Here is a 13,961-nt window from a genome sequence, read left to right on the forward strand (position 1 = left end):
TTATCATTCTACCCGACTTATCTTTTTTTATTTTTTCAATTGCGAAGGGAACGTTTGGTTTGATCAAAATTGCCACTCCTGATTTTTTGTTTTTCGCTGGTGAGTGATACATTTAATGGAAAATGTTGTCTTTTAATCTGGTTACATCCTCCCTATTTAAGTGTGTTTCCTGCATAATACATATAAACATCACCTAGCCTAGATTTAAAATCTCTAAGCATCATTCTTCTTTTCATAGGAGAGTTCAGGGCTTTAACATTCTGTGAGACTATTTTTAAGTTACTAGCCATTTTTTAATTGGTAGTTTAGATTGTTTAGCTCTGGCTTTGTTCGCTGGCATTTTGACCTCTTTGCGGCCTGCTCTGTGGAAGGGAGCTTAAGGCGCCCTGTGTAAAAATATTAATTATTTGTTTGAGCTGTAATGGATGCCTAATTACACACACCCTCCGGTGGACGCGGAACCCCTGATCGCGATGGCCATTTTTAAAATCGCGATACCGGTTATAACGCGGTCTCGTTTTCTGTGGCCCCCGAGCACCGCGTTATAATGGGGTTCAGGTGTATATAAATATACTGTGTTACATTCCCTGCTGCAGGAGAATGCCATGGGAAACTGACCATAACATTCGCAGCAGGGGGACAAAATCCACGGGCACACAATAAGCTAAATATGAGCTACTGAGTGTTTATCAGTACCTTATTTTTCCCTCAACGGCTGTATTTAGTAAACCGGTCCTTTAAAACTACCAATCTGATGAAACTTGGGAAAAAAATGAGACCCCAATTCTCCCCAAAACTGACATAATATTAGTCTGATCCCATTTATGAATCAAAGGTTTTAAGCACTTAAAAACAGGGCTTTAGCAGAAATGGTACTGCATAGGCTTGATTAGTATAGTCTGTCAAATTCATATCTCATTTGAGAGTGCCCTTTGTCGTTAGTGAAAATCTAACAAATTTGTACTATTTACTCTCAGTCTCAACCAGTCAAGAGTTACATTCCACAAAGAAGTTTGCAAGAGAAGGTGAGGCTTACATTATTAAATATCCACGTAAGTATGCAGCGAATGGCACCACGTGGTACCGATTACCCAACAATGAGAGCATTTCATCGGATAAAGAGAAGCGAGTACATGCCTTTGGAAGATATCTGTGGTTTTTGCCAACAGCAGAAAATGACACAGGGCTGTATAGCTCTGTTGCACAGTAAGTATCTTTATTCTTTACATGTGCAGTGTGTATGTACAAATGTAGCAAGACATACTGTTTTCAGCATCCCCCAGGACCGTGACCGCCTCAAAGCCAGAGGATTATTGCTGTGGGGGATCTGATCCAAAAGCATAGACCCCCCGCATTGGCACCATGGCAGCATTGTCTCCGAGAGGCATGGCGTTAAGCTTTTTCAGGCGCGGCATTTTCTAATTCAGTGCATGTGTTTTGGTAATATCTAAAAAGAAAAAAAGAGTAAAATAATACAAAGTTCCCCGATTATACAGTAGGTGTGTGTGTGTGTGTGTGATATGGAATGATACACAGAAGGCCAATTATTTATGGGTGTACTGTAACTAGAGATGTGCAAACTTTTTGACTCTTCGATGTGTCGGAAGTCACCATTTTCATTTGAACTTTGAATTTTGCCAGACAAATAAGTATGCTGAAATACAAGTATGGGTTTTGCTAATGAGGAGGGGTAGAGAGGGTCGGAGAGAGGGATTTCATCTGTACTCTGTCTCTGTCTGTGTGTCTCTTTGTATGTCTCTTTCTCTGTCTCTGCTGTAAAACGTATAATTTACGGTACTTTCTTGTCTGGCGACATTCAAAGTTCAATGAAAATGTTCTAATTTCTCTCTGAATATCAGCCAAATGTTTAAGGGTAAAGGTAGAGAGAGAATATTGTCAATTTTTCATACTTAAAAAAAAGTTTAACAGCAAAGAAAGGGGGGAGGGATGGGGAGTGATCAACTAAATTATACTGATTGTGATGTAAGTGCGTGATAAATATCGATAATTGTAAGGGACAATAGGTGCGACTGTGAATTGAAGTGAATCAGGGAAACAGAGGAGCACAAAATCGTTTGTGCTCCAAAAAGAAAATTCACGTATGTGCTCTTTTTGGAGCACAAACGATTTTGTGCTCCTCTGTTTCCCTTAAAAAAAAGTTTGATTGAAGTGAACTTTGGCAAATCCGCACATCTCTACCTGTAACAATAGTCCTATAACGTTCTGGAACAGTGATCCCTGAATGCTCATTTCTCATATCAATCAGTAGTATCAATGTAGTTTGTTGTAGCTCAATACTTATTTATTTTTATTTTTTTCAGAATTAACTCACGTTATAATAGGAAAACCGTAAATTTGACAATATATAAATCCCTACCAGGACACTGTTTTGGACAGCCCGTTAATATAGGGATTGACAGGGCGAAGCCTCCTACTGAAAAAATTGTTTGTCCTGAAATCGATTTATATCGAAAAAAAAGCAGACTTATTTGGTACAAGGTAAAAAAAACTACTAACAACAGTCCCCATATTATATTCCAAGAGACGAGCCTCTCATAGCCTAATATCTTTGATTTCCCTCATAGATGTTTTATTTGTTCTTGTATCATGTTACCTGTATTCTACATTGTTTCTATTATTTTTAATTAAATATTATGTGCAAAGTTTGTGTTACACGAGAATCAAAATACAAGTATACCAGTACTAGTACTGTAGTAATAAAATGTTTCCTTTATTAACACAAAAATAATAAGTTCTTAAACTATTTAACGTAGGATTGCAAACAGCTTCACGGATCAAAGTACCTAATGATGGGAGATGATCTCACCATCAGTGAAATTAATAAGACCGATGAAGGATACTACACCTGTAAATTTACATATACGCGTAATGGCAAAGAGTACAACGTCAGCCGGACAAAACAAATTAAAAAAGTCATAGGTAACCAATAAACTTTTTTTATGTTGCTGTGCATGTTAAATTAAACTGTTTCCCTTATACTAGTTGTGTTAGTGTATTAACAAAAACTGGAGAACCATGGGTTCCTGCTAAATCAATGGGCAAACATGAGCTGATACCTACCGTATTGTATTTGTCCTGCCTGCAACTTCACAATCAACGCGAGTATAGTATTAATTGCAGTAGTGGATACTATTGCTTTATACTGCAGAGCATAACTGTGATTTTCTCACTAGGGGCAGTCCAACCTAGCACCATGAACTAAAGACAGTGACAAGTTTAGTTGGTTAAATTTTCAAAAGCTAATTGACACCTTTAAAAAAAAATGTTTACAAATTACGGTCTTATGCCACTAAGTAGACCTCTGTCTGAATTGGTCACATGATGTATCTTTGCACACTTTTGCGTAGTTTGTGCATCACATTATGGGACTGAAAACTTTATCATGGTCACCTTGTTCTCTGTCATACAGTACTGGCTGCAGTTTCCAATTTTGTTTTGCTCTCGGGAGCCGCTGGCTGCTGCACTCTGTCTTTTTTCAGCTGTGGATGTGGTATTGTTATTGTCTGCACCATTTTCTGTAATGTCATTTAACATCTCATTTGATTTTGCAATTTGATCTCCAAATAGAGTAGAACTGCAAGCAGTGGCGTAACTACATTTTTTGGGCCCCCCTGCAAAGAATTTTCAATGGCCACCTAAATTTAAACAAAAAAAATGTTTCCGCCAGGGTTCATATGTTTGGCGGTCTTCAGATCATCTCCCCCTCTCAAACACGACCTTGCTCTCACATCCTAACTCCCTCAAGTATTTCTCTCCCTATCCCCATGTATTTCTGTCCCTCCCTCACACTTACCCCATGTATTTCTCTCCTTCCAGCCCATTTATTTATCTCCTGCCCCCCATGTATTTCACTCTCCCCCCATGTATTTCTCTCCTCCCTCATACTTCCACCCCATGTATTTCTCGCCCTCCCACACACTTCCCTCCATGTATTTCTCTCCCTCCTGCCTATTTATTTCTCGACCTCCCCCTATGTATTTCTCTCTTCTCCTTCCATGTATTTCTCTCCCCCCATGTATTTCTCTCCCACCCACAAACCATCCCCCCATGTATTTCTCTCCCACCCTCCCTCTTCGCCCCCATGTATTTCTCTCCCTCCCCTACACTTCCCCTTACACTTCCCCCACATGTATCTCTCCCTACCTCACACTTTCCTCCCATGTACTGTATTTCTCTCCCTCCTGTCTGCAAATAGCTATTTTTCATGTCCTTTAAGACAGACTTTATGTAAAACATATTATTAAGCAACAAAGCATTGTCATTAAATCCTACAGTCTGAAGCAATACATATTCTTGGCTAACAATCTGCATTATGTGTAAGAAACTTGATTAAGCTGTGGATGCACCTATATCCAGCAATAACGCAGAATGCTGTGGAGAGAAAACGATAAAGAATTTTAGTGTAACAAAGGCAATAGTCTGAGCCAATTTATGTCCAAGTATTCCATAACATGTGTCTGCGGCACCTATTATGTCAAATGGTGGTCAATGCAGGATTGCAGTACAATCAGCCGTATCGGACCATGGTAAATTCCGGTTTATGAGCTTTGCTGAGAGAATTGGTCTGGGTCCCACCTCTAGTTTATGATATTCTTATTTTTACACTTGTATTGGGAACATTGCAGAGTGTGGCATATTGCAAGTGTATGATGCCTACTGAGATTTTGCATTACATCAATATACTGTAGAAATAAATATCGTGCTCAGTAACATTTCATTTATTTTAATAAATGTAGAGGTGTCTTTAGCCAAGTTCCCCATTATTGAAACCCCCAGAAATGGCTCCATGGAAGTGGCACTTGGTGAGTAAAATCTGTTATTGAAATGTTTTTACAGTTGATGCTGCAAATTCAAATATCATATGCCTAACACCAATAATAAGAATAAGAATTCACATGCATGAACATACGTATACCTTTTACTGGCTTTTCTGTGGGTATTTTTTGGATTGCTCAAGAAATAATGAATCAAAGGATAGTTATGTGAAACGTGCATTACAACAAAGTAAAATCCAGTGGACATGCTATAAAGTGAAAACACTCCGCAGAAGAACAGAAACTCTGCAGGGAGCCGTGACTTTTACTGTACCTGGAGCCGCGGTGCTTTGATCTTCTTCCCGCGGCTCCGAGGACAGTAAGTCTGGCTACATCTGTATTTAGGCTACAGAAAGAGCTATAGACTTACAGTACTGTTAGTCATCCTGTGTTTCCCTAGTGTAGTCCATCTCCTGCGCATATACAGTATGTTCAGGTCTGTCCCAGGTCACTTCAAGAATATTTAAGAAATGATTTAATTTGTCTGTGCTGTATGCTGTACGCTGGAGGGATTTTCTCACTTTTTTTTACCCACCATAACTTATTTAATGTGTGGTTGAAACCCATCACTGCTTCAAATAGCAAAGCTAGAATAACCAGCCTCACACTGATGAGACCCAAGAGATTGAAACAGCTGTCTGTGAGTAGGTTTACTGGCTATGGCACTTCTTTAGCCCTGTATTTGCTGAAAAGCTGTCTAATGCAGCAGACATGAGCTTATAGGGTTCTATTTTACAAATTGATTTAAAGCAAAAGGTGACACACGGGTGTGCTCATTTACATGTAATTTCCCAGAATCCCTAGCAGTGGAAGTATTGTATGCCAAGCGATACAGGTGAAAAGCAGGGTTGCAGACTTGTCTGAGAAATGTTCATATGCTCAAAAGCTATATTTTTATTTACTTAAGAAATGAGAAAAATTGTAAATGTTTAAGTAATGGGGTATATGTTCTGCAGATATAGAATTCAGTACTTCTCAAATAACGCTGGTATTAATGTGCTCTGTAAGGAAGATATTTACAGTTAGTAATCTCTGGCGTGATTTCATATCTTTGCAAGTTTTCTTACTAGCAGCGAATGTCCAGAATGAATTACATTTGTGAACTTGTTTGTGAATACATTTCAGAGTTTCAGCATTTGCTGTTGAAGCTTAAAAAGTTAGATTTGTTTCTGTTTAATCTTTCTGTATTGCTATTCCGTATTATTTTCCAGGTGCATCAATAAATATTACTTGTTCTGCCTTTCTTGGGTACAACGACCAGAGTTTTCACTCTGTCAATTGGGAAATAAATAAAACTCACATCGCTTCATCTCGATTCCAACAGTATAAAAGGTAAAGCTATCCACTTAATCTTTGACATTGTTCAAGTGCACTATTTTCTCTGATTAGGTGTAAATAGCTAAACACAACTAATAATTTATTTTATCATTTTATATGTAGCATCTTACATAAGCCTACCACTGAAACGTATGGTGTCTCTATTTTGACAATATTTAAAGTGAACAAAGAAGATTATAACTCTATTTTTACATGCTCTGCAACAAATTCTAAAGGATGGCAAGAATCTATAATAACCTTAAAACCTCCAGGTAAGATTAAAGTTATAACACAAATGTAAAATGCATGTACAGTATTTTTAGATGTACTTCATTTTACAAAACAAACATGCTCAACAAAATCTATCAAATTTGCACTTAAAATTGTTACATAAATATCCAATTCAATATGAAGCTGGTTTGTTTCTACATCATTTATATTTTACACCAGGCCTAATAAAATGTTTTGGTACATTTAAAGGTGCAGTCCCTCCAAAGACAAAAGTGTACTAATTGCAGTGACATGTTTAATCTGTTGAGAGCCCTTAAATGCCCCCCCCTCACCCTTTTCTTTAAAGTAAGAATAATTCCATTATTTGTATGGTTTTGTACTATTTTCTTCTTGTTATTCGTAAAAATCCTAAATTTTTTATTGAACGTTACAAGAACCAGAATGCATTGCAACCATGTGACCGCTACCTACACAGCTGCCACGCCCCTTCCAGAACTGTAGAGATTAAGGGGTTAAATCTGGATGATGCATTTTGCTCAAATCCAATACCTATTTTGTAATTCTTTTTTAAAAGTCAGTTTGTAAACCTGGAGAGCTAAGACTAGGGAGGGGTTTGATTTCCACTGGTTGTTTCCTTTTGTCTGGTGTCACTGTATGTAAGGACCTTTTTCTTCCCCCCAACCCCCTTTATCATTTAGGGATCTATGATGGGGACAAGGTGGAATAATGGCAGAGTAAACTTCAAACAGTCTCCCCTTCAAATGCCCCTAGGATGTGCAATTATAATTAATTTTTAAAGAAACAAAAGTATCCACACATTTGCTTTTAACACAGTTACATTTGTTTACGAAGCCTATTAGATTGGTTAAGTTCTTTACAAAAGGTTGTTTTTTGGCTGACTATGTAGGATTGATCCTTAAAAAAAAAAAATCTCCTTACTCTGCACTTTTTTTTGTCTGCTCAATCCCTCAGTTATAAATAAACATTAAAGTAGAATGTCATTAAAAAAAATAATTAAATAGAAGTAGCCATGTTAGTCCAGTAGAAATAATGCAGAGTAAATGAGTACTTCAGTATTCGGTAATATCAATTGTTAGTCCAAATAAAAAATGGTTTTATAAGACAAGCATTCTAGAGTTCTCTCTTTTCCTCAGGTCGACAATACTGATTTACAGAGATTCCAGGAGTTTAAAACAGATGTACAAACCAAGATAACAATGTCTTTTCTGCATCCTATGCTTATGGCTGCCTGCGCTGCACACGCCGAGTCCCCCGGTCTGCAGAGGGGGGGGGGAGGGCATGACGGGGGTGCGGCCGTGACATCCCCCGGCAGGTTCGCCTTCATTGGCTGAACCGCAGGGGGTGTGGCCTAGCGCTCCGTCGCGACTCCTGCTCTGAATTTTCTTGAGGGCAGGAGTTTCTATCAGCGCAGCAGCTGCACCTCGCAGCAGGCCCGGCCCCATTGTGGGGCCGCTCTTGTCCCTGCAGCGTCCGCCACAGCGGGTGCTGCAGTAGCCAGCGGGACATGGCCTTAGCGTATCTTGGATTTTACATCTGAGTTAAACTCATGCAATCTCTGTAAATCCGAATTGCTAACCTGCGGTAGAGTGAGAACTCTTGAAAATTATCTTATAATATCTATTGTTAGTCCAAATAAAAAAAGGTATCACCTACTATAATACTGAACTACTCATTTACTCTGCATAAAAAAAAGCGTCAATATCAAGTTAATATACATTCATCAAACCTTATCATTGATGTAAAGTTGTTATTTAAATTATTATTTTTTTTATAATCCCAACCATCTGCTCAAATCTGTGTTGTATGATTATGGAGGTACTGTACCTTCAGTATTGACAAATGAAATAATGATCATAATCATTACATTGCAATGCAAAAGACATTAAACATTTGCTTAGTAAAATGACCATCACTTTCCTGAGTGTGTTTGATTTTAGAAAATACCAGTGAAAATAAAACGGAATAATAAAAGGAAAGACTAATAAATCGTTGGTAGCATATAAACTTTAAAACCTCACCGAATTATTCATTTTATGTACTGCATACAGTTATCATTTCTGAAAATCATAGTCATTTGTTTTCTGGAATCAGTACAATTTACGAGTTTTACATGTATAAATAGTTAAGTCCAAAATGCAGTATTGGTTGTGTACGTGTGTGATGTCTGTTGCTTGTGCACTTTAATATTGCAATGCCACTAGAGGGCAATATTGTTTTTTGCTCCAATAAAAACAACTACTGTATATAAAGCTCTAGTTTAGTGTAATGCAATGCAGTAGGACAGGGGGGCGCAAACTTTTTTCCCTGCGCCTCCCTGCAGGCGGTTCCCCTCTCTCCGCTTACCTCGGCTCTGGAGTTATGACATAGCAACGTGACATAGCAACGTGACATAGCAACGTGACGTCACATGACCTCGCAGCGTCATTTGACGCCGCTTTGCCATGGCGACGCGTCTAAGAAGCTGCCGGAGCCAAGGTAAGTAAGGTTTACAGATGCCCTGCAGCTCCCCCGGCATTTCATTTAAGTGCCTTTGGGAAGCGCGCAGGGCCTCTGTAAACCCCGCCCCTCCGCAGTCAGTTTCGCGCCCCCCCTTGGGGTCACGTCCCCCAGTTTGCACACCGCTGCAGTAGAACAATGTAGATGTTGTATGGTGGGCTCCTAAAATATGACTGCTTATCTCATACTGGGGCTTATGCAGAGAGGTACGGAGCAGAAAGGCTTAAATTCACCGCAGGTTTGGCATTTAATTGTGTCCTATGCAGGGTACTCCGGTAGCGCGGTGTGCAGGAAATTACTAATTAGGCGAGTTTCACTTGGCGTGAAACTCGCCATTCTGAGGCGCGCGGTATCTGGCCACAATACAGCCAACTTTATTTGGCGGGCAAAATTTCCCCTGAACGCGCCATTTAGTAGCTCCGATTGGCGTGTTCATGCGCATCGGAGCTACTGGAATCGTGCGTGTTTCCGCATTGGCGAAATCACGCTTCTCGCCACACGTCTGGTTTCAGTTGAACGGCAATCTTACTTGGTTTCCACAACCAAATAGGACAAAAAGAAACCAGAAAAATAAATATAAAAAAAAAACAATTGCAAGTGACTGTAAAAGAAAATAAAGTGCACTACAAACGGAGGGTTTAAATCTATTGGGAGGGATACCGAGCAAAGCACCCTGCCAGGCGCAAACACTCGAACCAACCCAGTGGACTCGTCATACGGGTACTCTGCCCAGACACAAGCGCTCACCAGTGCCTGGAACATTGCTACAATATCCATTGGGATCTCCCCCTTCAAACGCTTCTTTGTGGTCTTATAAATGGCTAGCTTAGTCAATGCCAAGAGCAGGTTGAGGAGGGGATCCTTAAGCTTATTGTCCTTGGACACTGGGTGCTTAATAATAGATGTGGGGGAAAAGTACAGCCAGAACTGCAGGAGAAGGCCCCTCAAGGTGGATGAGGGGCTGCTGTCTGGAGAAACTAAAATAAATATGGTACACGTACTTCCGCAGACCCTATGAAATGGGCCAGGTACTCTCCCTATGACAGGGGGAAGATGGAGTTAAACTGATTTGCTACGCATTACTGTGTTTGCCCTGTCCCAGACTGTTTTGTCCCCCATTGGCAAGCCATTCCCTGCTTGCTATATTAAAAGTCAATATGCATTGCTTGCCATACCCTCTAACCGACACATGATGGCGGTCTAGATGCCGGCATTTCAATTAGACATGCTATCTCTAGAACAAAAGCACCCAGAAACCTGATTTTTGAGGTGCAAGTACAGTAACACACCACATGCACATACATATAAAAATTACAGTTATAACACAAACGGAACATCTTGTTTTAATAAAGTGTGTAAAAACTGCAGATCTTAAATGTAAGGCAGGATGTATGTTGGTAAGACGGAAAAGAATTCCTAGGACATACAGCTGTGAGATGGGTGAATGGGCTGGGGGTATTTTTATGACCGAGCCTCAAAGGAGTCTCACTGATTTAGAGTCCCCCTGTCTAAAAGAGTGTTAGTCATGAAAAGACCCAGAAAACCCACAGAATATACAAAACTGGCATACTGATGCACAACAGACACTAAGCTATGGACACCTCTGGGTCAAAAATCAGACGCAGCGGCTCCAAAGTATGGGTGTATCCCAGGTATGCTAAGCGGCATGGGTGTCAACCTCCCCAGGCGCTTTGCATACCTTTTTGATCGGTCTTATGAACTGTGGGCAACCTGGCTATTGGTGGTTTTTTTTTGTTCCCACGAGGTGATTGGATCCACATGTTAAAGATAGCTTTGGCCAGTCTAACTGTGGCTTCCCAGGTATCCCCAGTGTGATTCCTGAATTTTGATCCATGATGTATAGATGCAAGACATTGTTCCAGCACAGCGGCAACTGGTCCAGGAGTGATGGGGTTAATAAAAACGCAACCAAGGATTTGCCCCAAACTTCGGAATTCGTTAGCCCTGGTGACTCTGGAACTAATTCTAACGAAGTTCCACTAAATACTTTGAGGCGGCTGAGATATCAGATCGGCAACTTGTGATCTGGCCACAGAACCTTTAAACCAAGGCTGCATTTCTTGTACTTGCAAGCAAAGGACAATGTATTTCGTTCCCTTATCCCAGTAAGCGTTGTTTTGAGTGTATTCTGCAGATGTCGTGTGTTTGTCTATTAAGGAAATAAATCACAATTTATTTTGCAACTTGTTCTGTTCAATCAAGTACCCAGAAATATAAATGTGTTGATAAAGTTGGTGTCCATCGTGACACTCCCGCACTCAGTGCACCATGGAGAACTCATACCAGGGATATGTCCTTCCACCGGATGAGGTTGGGGACTAGAGAAGACTGAGGGGGTTTCTGTGGTTTAGGTTCCACACAAGGATCCGGAGAGAGCTGGGACAGAAAGGTGGGCACAGCTCTTTGACTGGACCTTGGTAGAGGCAGAGGCGCTCGCTCAACGTGTGGGTCTGTCTATGGCCCTCGTCCCTCACCATCTGATCCTGGAGTTTAAAGATGCAATTTCCACAGACTCAGACACCTTCATCGAGGGGGTATTACAGACCGGAGAGCTCTGCCCACCTTTCCCTGGATGTTTGCATGGACCTAAACCATAGCAGTCTTCTCTAGTCCCCAATCTCGACTGGTTAGAGGACACATCCCTGGCATGTTTCCATGGCATGAAGTGAAAACAAAAAACTTAAAAAACATAAAAACAAAGAAAAGACAGCGCAAAAAAAACCATTGTGTAGTATATTAAAAATATTATTTATAATGTGAGGGTGAGTATTGCACGTACATCAAAAAAAAGGGTTAATAGCATGACATGTTAGGGACATGTTACCACTCGGCAGGCACAGCAGGACACGAACACAGGTTACTTAGACGTCCTCCTTCAAGCTGCTGGTATCCAGAATCGGCATATACAGCTCAGCATTGGGGAACCTTCCCGCGTGTTCAAGGAGCTCCCAGCGGTGGTTCAGAAGGGTTGATCGCCGCGTTACTTCCTGGTTAGTCCACGCTAGCGTGTGACGTCATCCGGCGGCGTCTCTCGGCCGGTCGCGTCTTTGGTGCGTCACTCCTTGGCAATATGCGATCGAGTGGTAAAACGAGTCCCAGACAAGTCCCACAATAAAACAAATGTTCAAATATAAAGCCGCAATGGGGATATATGTAAAAGATGAAGGAACGCGCCCTCTCCTACGCGTTTCGTACTTTCGTACTTCGTCAGGGAATGATAGAGGAAGTTCCAGGGGCGGTTCTTATACTCTCAGCTTCACTGTTATTGGCCAAACTGATTTAATTCAACTCCCCCCACCTGGAGAGATGATTACTCATCCCGTGGAGGGGCTCAGTCAGCACAATCAATCTAATATATAAACATACATGGGGTAAAAAACACTTATAATAATAATTAGCTTTAATAGCATACAGTGATGCGGAAAGAACTCTAAAAAATAAAGAGACAAAAATTAATCACATAATAAAATCACATATCAAAAGATGTAAAGTGCTATATCCCAATGGTTAAAAATACCATAGATTTATATATGACTTCTAGCGAGTATATATAGGTTCATATAAAAAAACATATATACTGTATGATAATGTAATGGTCTAGGAATAGATCTTTAGGAATGGACATTAGTCTAATTTGTTCAGAGAGAAAGGTATTTAAAAAAAAATATTATAATTAAGAATGAGATCACTGGTATTAATCAAATATCTAATTAAAAATCTAATTAAAAGAGAGACCATACGTCAATCTCCTCATTTAGACCTAGTGGAGACAGTCTGGAGTTTGTAAATCCACAGACTTTCTTGTTTAGATAGTTTTTTATCTCTGTCTCCACCACGTCTTCCTGATTGTACAGTCTGGATACCTATATATGTCAGGAATGAAGGGTCACAGTCATGTGTGGTTTTAAAATGTCTAGACACGCTATGTTGTTCAAATCCTAATCTAATATTTCTAGCGTGTTCTAGAATCCTGACTCTTAAAAATCTTTTTGTTCGCCCAACATATTGATATCCACAAGGACATTGCAATAAATAAACCACATACGTGGATTTGCAAGATATACAATCTTTCACTATAAACTTTTCTTTTGTTGTATTAGATATAAAAGTTTTACGATTAGAATTTAGCATTTTGCAGGCTTTGCACTTCCCACAGCAGTAGTTGCCGTTTGGTTTACTTAGCATCCATGATGGTTCCAGGGATGTATTTATTGGTGAACCAATATCACTAGGCGCCAGGAAATGCTTTAGGGTCTTTGCCCGACGATAAATGAAACTCGGATTTTTATGGAGAAAGGGGCCCAAGATTGGATCATTACAGAGAATACCCCAGTTTTTATTAATTATTTTTTGCACACTAGTGCTAACTGAGCTAAACTCTGTGATGAATGGAACTTTAATTTTATCATCTACCTCTTCATTTGCTATTCTTTTTTTCTGAATCAGTAGAGAGTCCCTTTCCATTCTGTCCACTTTTTCTAGTGAGCTGAGCAAAAGGGCCTTGTCATACCCACGTTCTATGAATCTCTCCAAAAGAGAGACTGATTGAACTTCAAAGTCAGCTTGGAGACTGCAGTTGCGTTTGATGTGCATGAACTGACTTTGGGGTATGTTGTCAATCCAAGATCTTTTGTGGTTGCTAGAAGACAAAAGGAAGCTGTTAGTATCCACTTTTTTGAAATAAGTTTTAGTATTAATATTTTCACCAACTCTTGACATTAAGCTTAGGTCTAAAAAGTCTATCTGACTGATATTTGACTCAGAAGTTAATTTCAAATTATAGTCATTTGTATTCAGATAGACCTTAAAGAGCTCCAGGGTGTCCTCACCTCCCTCCCAGCCACACAAGACGTCATCAATATATCTTTGCCATACAATAACTCTATTAGCAAATGGGTTATTGTGCCATATAAAGTTATCTTCCCATATCCCCATGTATATGTTCGCATAACTGGGAGCAAATCGCGTCCCCATGGCAGTGCCACACAACTGTAAATAGAACTGATTTAAAAATAGAAAATAGTTATGTGACAATATAAA

The 13,961-nt window shown here is 39.9% G+C and overlaps 1 protein-coding gene across 1 annotated transcript in view; it reads left to right on the top strand.

Moving 5' to 3' along the window:
• IL1RL1 (interleukin 1 receptor like 1) overlaps positions 1-13,961 on the top strand; it is a 50,727-nt gene that overhangs the window by 7,277 nt on the left and 29,489 nt on the right. The window contains exons 2-7 of the mRNA XM_075593373.1: positions 978-1,206; positions 2,322-2,499; positions 2,775-2,940; positions 4,758-4,823; positions 6,047-6,167; positions 6,276-6,424. Coding sequence (XP_075449488.1) covers positions 978-1,206; positions 2,322-2,499; positions 2,775-2,940; positions 4,758-4,823; positions 6,047-6,167; positions 6,276-6,424 — 909 coding nt within the window. The remainder of the gene's footprint in view (positions 1-977; positions 1,207-2,321; positions 2,500-2,774; positions 2,941-4,757; positions 4,824-6,046; positions 6,168-6,275; positions 6,425-13,961) is intronic.

Source organism: Ascaphus truei, chromosome 3, assembly GCF_040206685.1.
Source record: "Ascaphus truei isolate aAscTru1 chromosome 3, aAscTru1.hap1, whole genome shotgun sequence".
NCBI classification, from domain to species: Eukaryota; Metazoa; Chordata; class Amphibia; order Anura; family Ascaphidae; genus Ascaphus; species Ascaphus truei.